This window comes from Spodoptera frugiperda, chromosome 4, assembly GCF_023101765.2.
Source record: "Spodoptera frugiperda isolate SF20-4 chromosome 4, AGI-APGP_CSIRO_Sfru_2.0, whole genome shotgun sequence".
NCBI classification, from domain to species: domain Eukaryota; kingdom Metazoa; phylum Arthropoda; class Insecta; order Lepidoptera; family Noctuidae; genus Spodoptera; species Spodoptera frugiperda.
In genome coordinates, this window is record NC_064215.1 from 5544889 (window position 1) to 5562704 (window position 17816).

General features: G+C 35.9%; 3 protein-coding genes across 7 annotated transcripts; 2 read left to right on the forward strand and 1 right to left on the reverse strand.

Moving 5' to 3' along the window:
• Positions 1 to 651: 651 nt before the first annotated feature.
• On the forward strand, positions 652 to 6280 carry LOC118272763 (rutC family protein UK114). 2 transcript variants are annotated; one of them, XM_035589428.2, is made up of 4 exons: positions 652 to 820; positions 1529 to 1666; positions 2197 to 2423; positions 5822 to 6280. In XM_035589428.2, the coding sequence occupies exons 1-4, from the start codon at positions 813 to 815 to the stop codon at positions 5962 to 5964; spliced, it is 516 nt and encodes a 171-aa protein (XP_035445321.1). In that variant the 5' UTR covers positions 652 to 812; the 3' UTR covers positions 5965 to 6280. The 2 variants fall into 2 exon arrangements, with proteins under 2 accessions (XP_035445321.1, XP_035445320.1); XM_035589427.2 differs by lacking the exons at positions 652 to 820; positions 1529 to 1666; positions 2197 to 2423 and adding exons at positions 3426 to 3731; positions 3883 to 4109.
• Positions 6281 to 10822: 4542 nt separating this feature from the next.
• Positions 10823 to 14046, forward strand: LOC118272614 (uncharacterized protein DDB_G0289357-like). Of its 4 annotated transcripts, none has more exons than XM_035589227.2 (4): positions 10823 to 11140; positions 12163 to 12345; positions 13029 to 13299; positions 13880 to 14046. In XM_035589227.2, the coding sequence occupies exons 1-4, from the start codon at positions 11092 to 11094 to the stop codon at positions 14028 to 14030; spliced, it is 654 nt and encodes a 217-aa protein (XP_035445120.2). In that variant the 5' UTR covers positions 10823 to 11091; the 3' UTR covers positions 14031 to 14046. The 4 variants fall into 4 exon arrangements, with proteins under 4 accessions (XP_035445120.2, XP_050563962.1, XP_050563961.1 ...); XM_050708005.1 differs by having other exon boundaries at positions 10848 to 11140; positions 12163 to 12273; XM_050708004.1 differs by lacking the exon at positions 10823 to 11140 and adding an exon at positions 11474 to 11534.
• Positions 14047 to 15598: 1552 nt separating this feature from the next.
• LOC118272665 (RNA exonuclease 5) lies at positions 15599 to 17784 on the reverse strand. The gene is made up of 2 exons (XM_035589294.2): positions 17564 to 17784; positions 15599 to 17330 (listed from the first exon to the last, which is right to left on the reverse strand). The coding sequence occupies exons 1-2, from the start codon at positions 17631 to 17633 to the stop codon at positions 15667 to 15669; spliced, it is 1734 nt and encodes a 577-aa protein (XP_035445187.2). The 5' UTR covers positions 17634 to 17784; the 3' UTR covers positions 15599 to 15666.
• Positions 17785 to 17816: the final 32 nt, after the last annotated feature.

A 17816-nucleotide genomic window follows, 5' to 3' on the forward strand; every position in this document is an offset into this window, starting at 1 on the left:
ATATCAGCTTCACATTTCTTTTTCATGCTGTACAACCAACACCATTTTATGCAATAAATATGTTGCATACCTTAGCCAGTGGTTCCAACTTTGTCCCATTGGTATTGACATTTTATTAAAAATCAACATCACCTCTGTCCAATATCCACATCTAGAGATTGGTTCTATGATCCAAAAATATTTTTTTTAGAGAATAACCATAGCATATGTAACAAGAATGATATAAAATTGGCAAATTTTGGATCATAGAACCAATCTTAGCCCTCACACTCGTGGTACCTGCCTAGCAGGTTCACGCCTCAAGGCGACAGTAATTGAAAATAGGCTCGTGCTCCATCGTAGGCCGCATCATCACTTACCATCAGGCGAGATAGCGGCCAAACGTCGGCCCATTTAACATAAAAAAAAAAAAATAGTAAGTATTGCTAATATCTGTATACATATTTACATTATTTTCTGCTTTGCGCCAAAAATCCAATCATAAACAACAACAGTTATATTTTTTAAAACTCTATGACCCCGTGTCTTTAAACTGCTGTAACTCTACTAAATACTAATTTAGAATGGACCTAATATACAGTACCTATAACCTTCGACAAAACTAAAATAGGTAGTACTTATTGCTTATTATAGTAATTTGAAATTGACATTGTCATAATCACAACTGATAATATCCATAATTATTGCATTTATGATGGTTGGTGATTACTTACCTCAATTACAATAGTTATTGCTGTTTTTAAAGAATTATTTTATTGGATTCTATGACCGTGCTAACGATACCATTCTAGTAATTCAATGTATACTCAATCATGATCGCGTAAGTTTATTTTCCTAGCTATGTATATCTACAGGTATTGAAATTGACATGTCATAATCACAACTGATAATATCATTATTGCATTTATGATGGTTGGTGATTACTTACTCAATTACAATAGTTACTGCTGTTTTTAAAGAATATTTTTGTGTTGGATCGCGTAGTGCATTTAGCTATGGTATCGAGGTATTAATGGATTTGAACAATTATTTTTGTGTTGGATAGTGCGTTTATATGTATCGAGTAAGGAAGTAGCTTTATATACCGCGGTAAAATATCACGCGATAACCAATAGGCGCCGAACAGCGGGTGAAACTGCGCGGGAGTATCTAGTGGAAAATATTTGTATTTTGTTGTTTGTATTACTAAATTCTATCCACTAGATACTCTAGTAGTAATAAAACCCTAAAAGCAGGGTAACTTACTGACCATTGACTTATAACACATCGTACGTTGTCAGTTTTTAGGTAGTAAAATATGGGCTGACGACCACATCGATTTCTTATGTATTTAAACGATCAATGCATTATATTTTATTATTGATTTGACTGATATTTTATAGTTACTTATTTGGTTTTCCTACTGCCTAAGTATTTGATGTTTGCTACTTTTTCGCTTTATGTTAGATTTTTATTTCAAACTAACCAATAAGACAAATTGATGTGACCCATCCTACATAAGTACCTATGTACCTATCCATATTCGCAGTGTCGGAAAATATATACATATTCAGAAGTTAAGTTGTTTGTCCAAGATGCCAAACAATACAGGAAAAATGAACGCTCACAAAGTTACTAAGACTATAGTGACATCGCCAAATATCTACAAACCAGTTGGACCTTACAGGTTAGACCTTTAATTTGAATTAATAAGAAGGTAGGCAATGCTTGGTGCATTAATGATCTCTTCATGAGGGAAGAGGTTTGTGCTCAGCAGAGGGCACTTAAGGCTGATGATGATAATGATGATAGGTCATTCATATATTTATTTTAAAGTAGATAGATAGGTAGGTAAATACCCCCTGTAAGTGATTGGAATTATCACAATTGATAACGACTTCCCATGATCATAGGTTATACCACCTAAATAAACTAAAATTGGAAGAAGCACTTGTGCCAGTAGGTAGCTGACTATGAGAGATCTTACATAAAAAATGCTGCTCAGAAACAGCGCCGCTGTGGTTTGCAATTAGGTAGTTGCTTTTGCTACAGCGTTGCTAGTGCTGAAAGTCAGTCTCAAGTCATCGTGTCTGGGCTACGGCATTTAGCTAAGCACTGGCCATTTAGCGCTGACATTTTTTTTTTATGTTACGGTGCAAAGGTGCATAGCTTTTTATCTTTCTTTTATATTGGCTTAGGTACGTTCTTAATTTTCAGTCAGGCTATATTGGCCGATAAAACACTATATGTGTCCGGAGTGCTAGGCATGGACCAAAAAGCGCAGATAATATGTGGAGGTGCTGAAGCGCAGGCACGACAGGCTCTCGAGAATTTAAAGCACGTGTTAGAAGCAGGCGGCGCTTCCCTCCTGTCTGTCGTAAAAACTACTATCCTTCTTGCACGAATGGATGATTTCCAAGCCGTCAACCAGGTTTATGCAGAATGTGAGTACCTACCTAATTATTTATTTATGATTCCACCACAGGCGGATTAAAACTAGAAAGCGCTTTAGGCAAGTAAACTCATGGGCGTCTTAATATTTTTGTTTAAGTATCTCCAACAAAAAAATTTAGACGCCCATAAACACCAGCATGACTAAGTGTTACTAATGCAATGTAACTTTTGTATCTTCACATGCACGGTGAAACGTGATAGGTACAAGAGTTGGTTTACAAGTGTGAGAGAACCATGCTTCGGCACGAATGGGCTGGCTCGACCGGAGTGATACCACGGCCTCACCGAAAACCGACTTGAAACAACGCTTGCGTTGTGTTTCGTTGTGTGAGTGAGGTTACCGGAGGCCCAATTCCCCCCTTCCCAATTTTCCCAATCCCCGATTCCCCAACAACCCAAAAGGCCGGCAACTCACTTGTAACGTATCTGGTGTTTCAAGTGTGGGGCAGTGGTTTCAATTCATGAGCGGCGGCGATTGCTTAGGTACGATAAGGTGATATCGTCTGCTCGTTTAAAAAAAGGAACTGGTTTTCAGAATCATCTAACTGGTCCCATGGATTATGTATGCGTATTATAAACATACAAATTAGACCTCCATCAAATTAGAGAGTGCTACTATTTTGTTCTCCCATTCCCAAGCCGTAAACATGTCGGCGACTATTTATATACCTAGTTGCTTAAAAGTATCATCAATAATATTATGTGTTTAGAACCGACCTACGCTGCGTTAACTTTAAATATGCGAAACATTCAGGAATTTAGAAGATGTAGTTTAGTTTAGTTGGGCAGTTTAAAATTATGTTTTATAAAAAGTATTTCATCTTCGATTCGTGCCATCAAACAAGGCATCAAAGCGATACATAGAGGTAGTTCTCGAAGCTGTTAGAGATAAAAAACTCATACTCTTTCTATAGCCCTCTACCACCTATCTATGATAGTATTAATTGACATTGTCATCTTGTATTGTACTGTCTTGTACTTATTTGACACAAATTGTTGAAACATAAAATTCAAAATGATACTTGTGTAATTTATCTTGTTATCACCAAACAAACCGCTTATCAGTTACACAACAACATATTTTGAGGAATGAACTATTGACCCTGTACGTATCTACTTGGTTTATTCACGATGAGTGCAAACGCAGAGAAAACGGTTGATAGTATTGAAACTAAACCCAAGTCGACGACGGACGTTCCTGATTCACCGAAGATGAATTCGTCAAAAACAAACGTGCACAAAGTTACCAAGACAATTGTGTCGACTCCATATATTTATAAGCCTGTAGGGCCTTACAGGTTTGAATTTTGTATTAATTTTATAAATATCTTTGATCGTAAGATGATAGATTTTTACGACTAACGATTTACGTCTTACGATGTAATTAAGAAGAATATTTTGTTGATTTCCTTGTCTTATTCAGTAGAATTCATTTAAATGAATTTTTAGCCAGGCAATATTAGCGGATAAGACTCTTTATGTATCTGGGGTGCTTGGATTGGACATGGCGGCGCAATTAGTGAGTGGTGGTGCCGAGGCACAGGCGCGACAGGCTCTCGAGAACCTAAGGCATGTGCTGGAAGCAGGTGGCGCTTCTCTCGAGTCCGTAGTGAAAACCAACATCTATTTAGGGCGCATGGAAGACTTCCAAGCTATCAATCAGGTTTATGGAGAATGTGAGTACTTGGACATATTTTATTTAGTACTAGTTTCATTGTCAATTTAACCCGTGGTACATCCGAGCAAGACACAATGTTTTATATAGCGGCACTCGGCAGACAAGAACTTAATTTCAACTTAACAATTGTTGCAACTTAACATAATTGGAAGTAAAGCTTCTTCCCTAAAAATTGTAAATCAACCTAAACTTTATAATTTTAAAGATCTCTGTTAGTTGTAGTGAATTCGATGTAATTTGTATTGAATGTGTTGCAGGCACAGCAGTTTTGTAGCAATTTTTATTTGTATTAAATAAATAGTCAATTAATCATGTGCCACTTGAGTGTTACCTAATAATACCTATTTAAAACGTACTACTATAAACTGGTTTGAATTTGATATTGGTTTGACTGGTTCCATTCCTAGGTACAGGTACTGATTACACCTATGTACCTATGCATAATAATATGTACTTAGTACCTACCTATGTTTGTTACTCTTTCACACTCGTTGCTTATCCTGGAATCTGGTGAATATAACCAAATTGATGCAAAATATTTAAGTTTAAAAGGAATTTGCGATCAGGGTCAACAAATAACATCAACGTAGTTGAACTGTAGTTTCAATCAGTTTTACTTTAACTTGCACCTTCGCTATCTACGTGCAAAGGAAACATGAAAGTTCTTTATGTTCGTGTTACTATGCAGATAGCATATTACGGTGCGAGCTCTGTTTTGGCTTTGAATTTAGGTATCTTTTTATGTAGTTTTATATTTTTTTCAAAATACAAATTTAATTTGTGTTGGTATATTCATATGTCATGATCGTGGTGGCCCGAAGGTTTAAGCCCGCTTCTCATGCATGAGGGCGCGGGTTCGAAACCTACCAACGGTACAGGTAACAATGTGAATGTACTTTCTATGATTATTTAGACACCACTGACAAACGGTAAAGGAAAACATCGTGAAGTAACTTGGGCTTCTAATTTCTAATTATAAGTTTGAAATCGCCTATCCGCATTGAGTAAGCGTAGTGATTAACGCTCAAACCTTCTCTGTGTGAAAAGAGGCCTTGAAATAAAACTTAAAAAAATGGATACCGCCTTCTATTTTCTTTAATGCCTCCGTTTTTTAAGTTAGGTAATATCGAAATGTTGGGTAATATAGAAAAAAAAATCTGAAATCCGTATCAAAATCGGTTCAGCCAAACACGAGATAATTGCTTATAAACATACATACATTAGTGATGTAACGAATATTCGCATTGCATTCGCGAATATTCGCATATTTTTTGACATTTCGCAACTTTTCATGCGAATATTGCGAATATGAACGACATAAAAATAAATAATATTTTTAATCATAAAATGGTTTTTTATGGTATAATAAGCCGGTAAACGAGCAGACGAATTACCTAATGGTAAGCAATCGCCGCCGCCCATGGACGCCCGAAACACCAGAGGCATTCAATAGAAAAATAGGTATTACAATAATTTCTTTTATATTTACTACAAAACCTTATCTTACGATTAAACTGTCTTCCAATTATAATACTGTATTTTAGTGATAATTTGGTATATTCACTACACGAGAAATAATCAAAAGTAAAAATTCCTTCTCTTGCCCCTTTTACACTAGATGATTTTGACATTCTTCTTTTTTTAGCTTCCCATGAAACGTTCCTTTCATTTAAAACCATATTTAAAAGGTAACGTTTTTTTATGTTTCAGTTTTTCCAAAAGATTACCCGGCGCGCGCTACTTTCCAAGTGGGTAAGCTTCCATTGGACGCGGCAGTGGAGATAGAAGCAATTGCACTGAGCGGAGATCTGGTCGTCGCGGAGGCGGGACCCTGCCCTTGCGCACGTACTTAGTGCTGACATTACTCGAGCGTCTTGCAACTACTTAGGTACCTATTATCAATTCGTCATTGATTGATGTTTGATCTGACTAAACATGAATGTTGCGAAACGCTTCTAGATTCTAAATCCGGTAGTGTTTACCACTGTTCATTGGTTTGAAACCCAAAAATACCAGTGTCTGATTGTTTTATAATGTAATATACATCATCCTTACATAATAGTCTATTTAAAAAACTTGTTAACGAGTAACTTTATATTGTTGTGTAACAATGAAGATATTTTTGGATATTATTTAAATTGTTCGTATTAAACAACTTAAATAAACATATGTGTATGTTTCATTTCTACTCGTATTGTGCTGTATTTACACACATATTACTAGGTATATTTTTAGATGTAGGTAACAATGTAGTCGCAAACGACTTAAATAACTTTCGTTGATTTACTTTTCAGTTGAAACGGACGAAGGTAATAATTATACATATAAGAAATAACATATCTCCAAATATTATCAATTTGTTGGGTTGGATCTTTTAAGTTAGGATGCACCATACATCTATTTACATAAATAAGAAATGATCTGGCTGGACGGACTACCTCTCTAAATTATCGTTTATTCAAAATGATTGAATAAACGTTAGTTTCTAGGCTATATCGATAAGATCAAATAATTAAATATATAGTTACCTACTTAAGTGCTACATTAATCAAGTGTAATGGCACATTGTGAATAACTCGTCGCCTAGTTTTTAGATTTTAAGAAAAATAGCAGAAACAATATTGTTTGCTGCTAAGTAATAATAACATTACTCGACTACTTTACTTAAAAGGTTGAAGACCTTGCATGCCATATACCTTATAATCATAATTTCACTATAATGTTTGTACCGATGAAAAAATATACTTACATAGCCATGAACTTATTATAAAATTATTTATCAGGATGACATTGATTATCACATTTATTTTTATACACATGAGTTAATGTAATCGTACTGATTAAGAGTTTATTATTCAACAATATAAACTGTTTCGCTACGTATCTTCGAAAAGTTGTATACCTTCAGATTGCCCTTTTGTTGTTACCTCTCCAAAAGCTGTGTTTATTATATATTTATTAAACCATCATGAAGTTTCTTAAATACCTTATAATTAAGTTAACTACATGCAACCGTATTTATTATTCAAATAAATAAGATACTATTTTTAAATCTGTGACCTAGAGCGGGTGGTCATGAAAACGGTAGTTTACCGCGCGCCGTTCGTAGGGCAACCGACATAAAGCATACTATACCCACGCGATTAGTCGAGGGAAAATCAAATGTTGATTTGGAAACAACCATTTGCTTCTAACGATGATCTCATTCATATCTACAGCAAAGGATCTCTATTTTTTCATTTTCGATAAAAGTAATTACAAGAATGCGTAAATATTTTCCACCAATATTACTTTCACAACCTATCTCTCATATTTGCATGTTTGCAAGATAACGCATAATAGCTATAAATTAAACAAGTGTTTCAAGTGTTTGTTTACATGTGTCTGTCCCTTGCTTGCGTAATTAATTATATTTTATTTGCGATTTGCCGATATTAAAAAAGAAATGGATAAAACTAATTGTTTAATCGTGTTATGTTATACTACGTAATCGACATTTTTTTGTTATATTTTTAACTTATATTATACACGACAAACAAAAATGTTGCGACTTGCGACTGATTACAGTGACCTGTCGTAAAAATATATCGCAACACGAATAGGCAATATGAGGCATGAGTTAGGCGGAGACGGCATAATTTATACGTGTATGTCGGTACGGGGTAGCGGCCGTAAGCCAGGTATTGCGTGTGTTTAAGAACAAAGAGCTTTTGCCGTTAACCAGCCACTAAGCTTTATTTGTTAACCCCACTCACATATTTATAGCAGGCCCGTGGTAATTATAAAACAAAAGAATGGTGCGCAGTATGAACTAGATTTAACGTCTCAATATTAAAAGATTAAAAATATCTCTGTTTCCTTTAAGTAGATCATCTTTTTAATATCCGAAGGAGTCGGCAGAGGTGATGTGTACTATATAACATCCACTTTTCACAGTTTTCACCAGTTAAGTTATGAGTTCCATGTAATAGAGAGGAAGTCTTTTGCTATATTACCGTCACCAGGCACCATTCCGATCTTCGAATGAGCTGAATGAACTATTCCATTTTCGAAATGTCGAATTCACCTTTCTTTATGAACTTATAAGTAACAACAGTTTATTCCCTGAAAGGATATCAGAGGTTGTCAAGCTAAATTAGAGGTACCTTAAATAACCTTAAGTGCAACGTAACAGCAACGTAGTAGCTGCGTAGTCGCTACGTTTGTGTAGCAATGTAGCAGCAATGTAGTAGCTGCGTAGTCGCTACATTTGCGTAGCAACGTAGCAGCAATGTAGTAGCTGCGTAGTCGCTACGTTTGTGTAGCAACGTAGCAGCAATGTAGTAGCTGCGTAGTCGCTACGTTTGTGTAGCAACGTAGCAGCAATGTAGTAGCTGCGTAGTCGCTACGTTTGTGTAGCAACGTAGCAGCAATGTAGTAGCTGCGTAGTCGCTACATTTGTATAGCAATGTAGCAGCAATGTAGTAGCTGCGTAGTCGCCACGTTTGTGTAGCAACGTAGCAGCAATGTCGTAGCTGCGTTGTCGCCACGTTTGTGTAGCAACGTAGCAGCAATGTAGTCGCTGCGTAGTCGCTACGTTTGTACAGTACCATAGCAGCAATGTAGTAGTTGCGTAGTCGCTACATTTGCGTAGCAACGTAGCAGCAATGCCGTAGCTGCGTAGACGCCACGTTTGTGTAGCAACGTAGGAGCAATGTCGTAGCTTCGTAGTCGCTACGTTTGTGTAGCAACGTAGCAGCAATGTCGTAGCTGCGTAGTCGCTACATTTGTGTAGCAGCAATGTAGTCGCTGCATAGTTGCTACATTTGTGTAACAACGTAGCAGCAATGTCGTACATGCAGTTTGCTACGTTTGTGTAGCAACGTAGCAGCAATGTAGTCGCTGCGTAGTCGCTACATTTGTGTAGCACCGTAGCAGCAATGTAGTAGCTGCGTAGTCGCTACATTTGTGTAGCAACGTAGCAGCAATGTCGTAGCTGCGTAGTCGCTACGTGTGTGTAGCAACGTAGCAGTAGTCCAGTCACAAGTTTCTGTAAAAATAAAACAAACTGTGATCAAAAAAATTTACAAATATTGTAAATGATACCAGGATGACATTATTAATATATTTTTACATGATGACTTATTAAATAATAAATAGTAGGTTGTCACCTTACAATGTTTCAAAGCTACTTTAAATATGCAAATGCTTAAGTAATTTCTTAATTTACGTAATACTAACATTTTCCATTTCATTAGACAATGTTTGTCTTATTATTCGCTAGGCTATATGAAGCCTCAGATGTGGGACGACTTCAGGGACGGACGATGCAACAAGTGCGAGACACGTTTTTTTTGTTCACTACTCTGAGATTGTCCTCAGCGTAGTGATAACCTAATTACGTTGAGCGACAATAAATTGTAGAATTTAATTCTCATGAATGAATTACAAATCCTAAATAAAATCAAACGTATAAAATTACAAGTGTGGCTAGATACAGTTATAACACAAACTAATTATTGATTTAAATGGATGTGTTCATGTTCAACGTGTGGAATCTATTATTAGGTTTGCAATCTGTCTATTTACGTTGCGTCTAGGGCTTATTATGGCTCACAACGCAAGTCATGATATAGCTGAAAGCATGACGCCTCCAGTTTGACGTCACCACTTAGAATTTTTTACCACAAAAACAAAAGCCTTTGTCGACTATTTATAGTTAGATCGGAGTATTGATAGTAACACCGCGAATAATACCATTTTATTGTTCGCAATCGCGGTAAGTACCCACACGGACAGACTATTCCTACATGTTAGTTACATTAGCCAATCAATGGTAGATGGGTGACCATTGTTAAGATCAGAGGAAAATCGTATTTATATATTTTATTCACATAATATTCGCCCCCAGGCTATTCCCTGCTTAGAGACATTTACAACAGCTTTAAATAAGGAGGGTTAGGTATAACTATACAGTGATTGGGATTAAAATTCATATACCTGAACAGTATGGCACTAATATTAATCTTCATTTGGGTAATTTAGCTCAATAGTATAACTACTAAGTTTTAATTTAACACTTTGCCTATTTAGGTCCAGAAATTGTGAGTTCATGGCATTGAACCTTCATAGCCAAATATGATTGAAAGCTTGTAGAAAGTCTGAAAGGTTAGGGTAACCGAACTACCTACCAGAATAATACCTCGTAGCTTGGTTGGTCTATCCTATACATAGTATATTATTATGTACTCAACATCAAGGTAGACCATATCAAACAGCATAATTTAGATCCACATCGCAAGAATTTACTTTGATAATAGTACAGGATCGTCCGCTCCGATGGAACCTGAAGAATAACAACGGTGAGGTGACGCTTCAGTGACGTGAGCAACTGGAAAATATCAGTAAGTATATGTTTACTAGAAGTAGGTACTCAAAACTTATTTGTCAATAACTTTGTGACAGGTTATCAGCCTAGCATCTAGATACTTACGAGTACTAAAGAAAATATTAAATTTGTATCAGTCAATTAATAATAGATTTGACAGGTTTATTTGGTTTTTTTGTTGGTTTAATACGGTAAGTTATTCAAATAACCACTCATAAATAATTCGGTTACTTTAATGGCCTTTGTTACAAAGAGAACTCCCAAAGATTATTATGATTGGGAAATTAATAGGTACTCTATAAATTAATTAAACGGAAGAAAGGTCTTTGAGTAAACCATTTGCGAGTCAAAGAATGTACTATGTTCGTTTAATAGGAAAAACGCGATGGGGGTGCGAGGTCAGTTTAACGGGCTGCCTCCTTCCATAATAGGTAGGTAGCCACGATACGATCTCGGGGAGCCGTGTAGCCGTCAGTCGAGCCGAGTTGCTGCGGACGGGTGGTCAACCGTCGGCCGGGACAGCAAACAACATCGCGCCCAATTTCACTCAGACTCTTTCTCCACTATCTCTCATTCGAACTGATGGACGCTGCTTAACGTTGCTCTCTCGATCATGGGCTGTACAAGTAGTGCTCCAAACATGGCCAACTCAAGTAAATCAGGTAGGTATGGTAATGTGACATTTGAGGAACCCTTTCCATAGTTGCAAAGTATACTCATTTTTCTTACAACGTCGCGTATAACTTTGCTGGACTTTATTTAGGACTAACTATCTAATGCCAATGGTTAGCATTGATTGTTTAAATCAGACAAATTGTGCGTATTCCGTAGTAATTAAAAGTTCTAATTATATCAGATTTACATTGTAATTTAGTCTAGACTAATAAATAAAATTGGAGTGTCTGTTTGTAATATTGAAATAACCGCTTTTTACTACATGCATATGAATATAAATACGATACATACACCAAAATAATATTTTTTACAATTTTTGTCTGTCGGTTTGTTCTTCTAATGTCTGAAATGGACCGATTTTGATGGGAATTTTATTGGCAGGTAGCTAATGTACTAACTTTTATTAGTCACAACGTCTGTAATCCACGCGAGCGAAGCCGCGGGTATAATTAATACGATCGCACTGCATAGATAATATTATGAATGTATCTATTTATTTCGTATATTGTATGGTGATAATGAAGTAAGGCACCATAACAGAATAATATATTGAATCAGTCTCATATTTTTAAAGGACTATTCTAATTATCTTAATATTATAAGTAAAAGTTTCTTAAATAATTTTATTCCGAAAACAATTGCTAATGACTGTGTTAAGTAAATGCCGAACGATCAATTTCAGACTTTTTAGATTGTCACTAACTACCATAAAACATTATGATTTTTATCGTCCGAAGAGGTGAATTCTAGTGCACATATTTAACTTAACTAGTAAACTAGGTAAATGTTATTTATAGGTAACTATAAAAAGGTGCGGCTGTCCACCATCTTTCTAGTTTTATCAGGAACAAGCAGATAGGTACCTACCACGAAATTTAAAATAAGTGAGGAACAAAGGAGTCGCGGAATTCCATTTATTTATTTGACTGGAAAAAAAATATTGCAAGTACTGTCGAACTAAACACTGTGTATTTGTTAAAATTTACCTATGATATTTATATTTTTTCAGAGAAAAGCATTCAATTCGAAGAAGATGCGAGTGACGTCCAGTCTCGAGATACGGAAGAAATAATTTATAGAGCGGGAAATGATACAGACGATACAAACGAGCTTCCACCATGTGATAATTTATCAGAACATAATATAAATGTAGTTAGAAATATATCTACTTCTAGTTTAAAAACAGAAAAAGGTATTGTTACCCTTAATGCCTTTGACTTGGCATCTGTATATGTGTTGGTTAGGCATCGATATTATATGAACATAATTTAAGGTAATTTAATTTTAGGGTGTTTAGTAGTGTTTGTCTCAGCATTTAATTTCAAGTTGTATACTTTATATATTCTGTATATTTACTTTGTATACTTTTATGTCAGTGTTCTCAAACCTAAAACTAACTACTTAGGTTATCAAATACATTTATTACTTCTTACCTAATTATTATAATTTATATTTAGTAGGTATAGGTTACTGTGGTGAAACGGCCATTGGCCTTTTATAGAAACGAATAAAAGCACGTAAGTGCTTAAACCTTCAAGAAAATAAAAACGATACCTGCGCTTGGTAGGTATCGTGTGATAAGGCGTGCAGTTCATGCATGTCTACACTATAGAGTGCAAGTTTAACATAACATAGCGACAAAAGTTTTTAGTTTTATATTAGTTGCATATCAAGTCAACTACAGACAGTGACCTTGTCCACCATTCATGTTTAAAGTGCCTTGGGTAAATGTAATGGAACTGTCTTTTAATAACAACTAACACGAAACGCTATAGAACTTTCCATATTTACCTAATTGGTAGATACGTGCTTAAGTAAAGTTATTATTTATCATTAAAATGATTTGACTTGATTTATTATTACCACACATTTCAGACAATCAAGAAGACAGACATAGTAGTGAAATGATACTTAATAAAACAGTATCAAGCGCTACATTACACGAAGAGGAAAGTCCGCCTAAACTAGAAGAAGTGGTAGAAAAAGTAGTAGAACTACATTCTTCAGAAGATCTTAATGAAATCAAACCTGAAAACAAACATGACGAAACTGCAGGGGAAACAGAAAATAACGATAACGATAAGACCAAAGAAAGTAATATCCAAGATAGTGAAACACATGATGATGAGAAACAGGACACGCAAAAGTGAGTAGGTACTTACTACAATATTATTTTCTAATTTACTGACCATGGTTGTTGGATAACATATAGTAATTTATAAATACCTATGACTTCTAAGTAAATACCTATAAATTTCGTTGCGGGGTCAAGACAGTTATTTATGTTTCTGAGCCGCACTGGACTTCAGTGTACCAGTTTTTAATGGTTGTAAGTATATACTGTAGGTCCTGGCTTACAAGAGTTGCAACGGTTTGAGAAGTTGCATCGAGCTCATCCCAAAAAAAATACCTATCCATGTCAAAATGTTATGACTAGGTAAATTAACGGCCGAAATTCAAAATCTTATAATAAATTGGTCGACAGATCTTAGATTAACATCGATTCTTAATTTCGGCTGTCCCAAAAGCCTACAAACAATATTGTTTTACGGTATTTTATGTGTTCAGAAAAATCAGTTCTTAAATAAAATCGTATTCATTTATAAACTGCTTTACTGTAGTACTACTTGTACAGGCTTCTTAGAAGATAGAAGGGAATATGTCGGTAGATACCTAGCGATCATCAGAGATCACAGAAATGTGACTTAAATATTTTTCATCACCAGTGTCGATGGTCCTGAAGAAGCCACAAGTCCGAGCCAATCCGAGAGCAGTCGGGCCACGCGGTGGGAAGCTCTGGCGGATATTGCTGCAGAACTACCGCCGTCTCTCACAGTAGATCCTGTTACGGGGCAGATATATGCGCTTTCTAAATAAATGTTGTTTTTTATAATTACTTTTTTTATTTCTTTTGAGAAACATTGCCTTACTAAGGGCTTCGTGTCGTGTTCTCATCTCATACAATCGCCAGGGCCCGAACCCGTGGTGGAGGGGGCGGAAACACCCTTGACTTGGTGCTTGTCAACTTGCATTAAAAAGTAGAGAGCAATTAGTTGAGGTAGAATACTACAATAGTACCATTAGAGAAATACAGCTCATTCGATCGAAAATTAAAGTTTTTTTTTGGTTTTTTGACCAAAGCCCACACTAGGATATTTTTCCTGTGTCGTGGGTGCAAACAAACATACAAGTTAATGTACACATGAAACCCAGACCCGAAACAATAATTTGTGGATGACACAAAATTGCTCCATGAGGTAGAATCGAACCCGCTACCATTGCGCGGCAGCCAGTTGCCCAGCCAACGCACCAACCGTGCAGTCTAAATTCTCCAGGGAAGCGTTATAGGATGCCTGCTTTTCCTAATATATATAAACGACCTCCCTAAAACTATTGAAGGGCCATGTGTCCTATTTGCTGATGATGTCTCAATCCTTACCTCATGCCGATCGAACAAACACACCAATGAAAAGCTCAATACCATTTTTGATAACAATACAAACTGGATGACACAACACAATCTCGAAATAAACTTTACAAAGACTAAATTAATAACTTTTCACCCTCGTCAGAAAACCCAAATACACATAAATTTCCAATACAATCAGGTAGAACTAGAAACAGTAAACGAATTCATTCTTTTAGGCTTAACAATAGACACGAATAAAAATTGGAAATCACACATACTTAAACTAAAATCTCCAAGTTTTCGTATGCCCTACATGAAATTAAAAAGACTACTGATTTAAATACTGCAATAGCTACATATGTATTATGCGTAGCCCACGCTTGGTTCATCTACGGTATCATTCTGTGGGGAAACAGTACGGATGCTCAGTCTCTATTTGTTTTACAGAAAAAACTTCGATAAGGAAATCTTCGTAGATCTTCCTCCGCCCGGGGAAAAGCGGGGAAGCCAAATCTAAGGGGGGGGGGACCCCTCAGCACGTGATCGTGGGGGTGCGAGAATTCATTTTCTTCCGCAGCCCCACATCCCATGTCGGCCAGGTCCGTCCTGACATCTCTTGCACGGGGTAGTAAGGCTGGACTACACCGTGCATAGTCTCGGAGGCGCGCACCCACCTTCACCTCGGGTCCATGGAATAAGGGGCGGGGACTTCCCCAAGTCGTCGGCAGTGTGGACGACGGGTTGTGGACGAGCGGGTATGACTCATTTTAATTATACTATACACTATCTTAGTAGACTCTAGATAGCTAGAAAATTAATATTTTCACTCAACAACATATTTAATTACCTACCTACTTTAGAAGACAAAGATGGCAATAATATAGGTGCTGTACTTACTGTACCTATATTCTAAAAACAACTTACAATATAGGTAGCTGTATACAAGCTACAAAAAAATAATTATGTGGGTAGGTAGCTGTATACATGTATGTTTCTAGGCATACAAACAATCCCATTTATTACTTACTGGTTAAAATAAAACACAAACCTTTTTTCTGTGAATATAATTTAAACTTAACAACTAACAATAACAATCTGAGTTTATTAAGTGTTCTTCACTTTCATCAATGCCAAACCATTGTCTTCTGTGGTCCCACCAAACACTACAACACACAAAGATGGCTGCTCTAGATGGTCCCAAATTGATTGAATCCAAGTGTTGATTTTCTTGATCACTTCCTCTTCTTTATCATCATTCGGATTGCATTTCAAATGGGCCATAGTTAAGTTATATTCACTGACAGATTCTTTGAATGAAGTAATCACTTCATCAACAGTATCTACAGTAACTAGCTTGATCTTCTTAGGCTTCCCTTTCTTTAACTGTGCAGACATACTTTCCTTGGCTTGCGTCAGATATGTATGATAGTCGCCAGTTATATCATCACAGCCTATAACAACAGATGATTTCTTTTGCTCCAGCATGTGATTGAATATTGATAAGGCATACTGGGGTGTTTTCACCATTTTTATGACATTCTCTTTAAATTTTTCTCTATTTGTATGTACAGCATCACCAAACTCAATACTATTACTAAGTTTCAGTTGTACTAACTTTAATGCTGCTAAAGAATCTTCAGTGGAACAGTGACCATCCATCCCCATCTGAATATTTTCTTTCAAAAATTCTCTGGCCAATGTTTTAAGTTTCGGTTTGCGAGTTCTTTCTCCAGTAAAGTTATACAATAAACTGGTATCTATTATGTAAGGGTGCATCATTTTTAAGGCATGCAAATCTGTGTTTAATGACTGGCCTACTAAAATCGAATCAGGAGGTAATAGTGCTCTCAAGTCGTTCTGAACATCTTCTAAACGTTTTGTTACATTACTTAATAGAGATTTTGTTATTCCTGAAAATTTGGTTAAGTAGTCTGTAATATCATTATAAGGTTTGACTAATGACTCGTAAATGACTTCATGTTTTTCATTTACCACAGAAATCCTTGTCAATTCTGAACCAGCATTAGTTAAACACATTTCACAGTCTATACCAAACATTGGGGATGAAGCTGTAACAGGTGCATACTCATCTTTTGTGAGTACATAATCAGCATAAGCAGCACTGAGTTTCCCTTTGAGAGGTACTGGATAGTTTTCTTCAATTAATTGCCAAGCTGACAATACTAACTGAGTTCTAGGAAACTTGTCTTCAGTAGTGAACTCAACTTCATCACCACTTCCATCTCCAATAGGAAACACAGCCTTCATCATTATCATCAAATCTTTCCTTGCTTGAAGTGCTAAATTCATACTCCCATATTTCTGAATTATGATATCTTTTTCAGCCTCCGACAAGGGAACCAATGCAAGTTCTTCAACTAATGAACCCCCATACACAGAGGGAGTTAAAACTTCTACAAAATCTTGGAATATCTGTTTAGTGTTACTTAATTCTTCTGAGTACTTTTCCCAATGTTTAATAGATATACCCTCCAAAATTAAACATGTTGTTTTTTTAATTGACTCACATTTTTCTAATGTATACCAACGTGGGGTCTCTGTTAGGTTAAGGTTACCAAGTAGGGAGTGTAATAGCAGGTATTGTATATCTGTGAGGGTTAATGGAACTCTTTCGCTGTTTTCAATAGATAACGAAGCCTTTTCTCCATTTGTCTTCAATCGAAATTTTGGTAAAGGTTTCTTCCGTTTCCTTAATACCTTTTCAGATGCTTGTATATTTTGGGTATTTTCTGAAGGCGAGTCAACATCTGTAAATTAAAATCAATGTTTGTTATAATGGGTACAGTAATCATTATTACAATTAGATAATTTGTGTTTGGTTATACAAAAACTGTTGCTGTATACACAAATAATGAGCAATAATATAATTTTTATAGTCTTAATTGGATAAGATTAGGCTATTTTAACTATACAAAAAGCTAATCATTGTTTGTATACTAACTATAACCGCTAAAAACTAAGTACCAAATCATCGACTTACTTTTAGTGGATTCATTTTGAGCGCGCCGTTTTTTTGCAGAAGATGTTTTAATACAATCGTCTTTACTCATTGTTTTGAGAGTAATACCATTATATTAACGACAAAATTATAATATTTAAGAGGTTTGAAGATATTTATGTTAAATACGATGGTATTGCTACTACTCGTAAAAAAGCATGCTTGCCCACGACTCACAGCCCGTTTATTTTGTGAAATGTCATTAATGTCAATAATATGACGTATGACGTGTTTT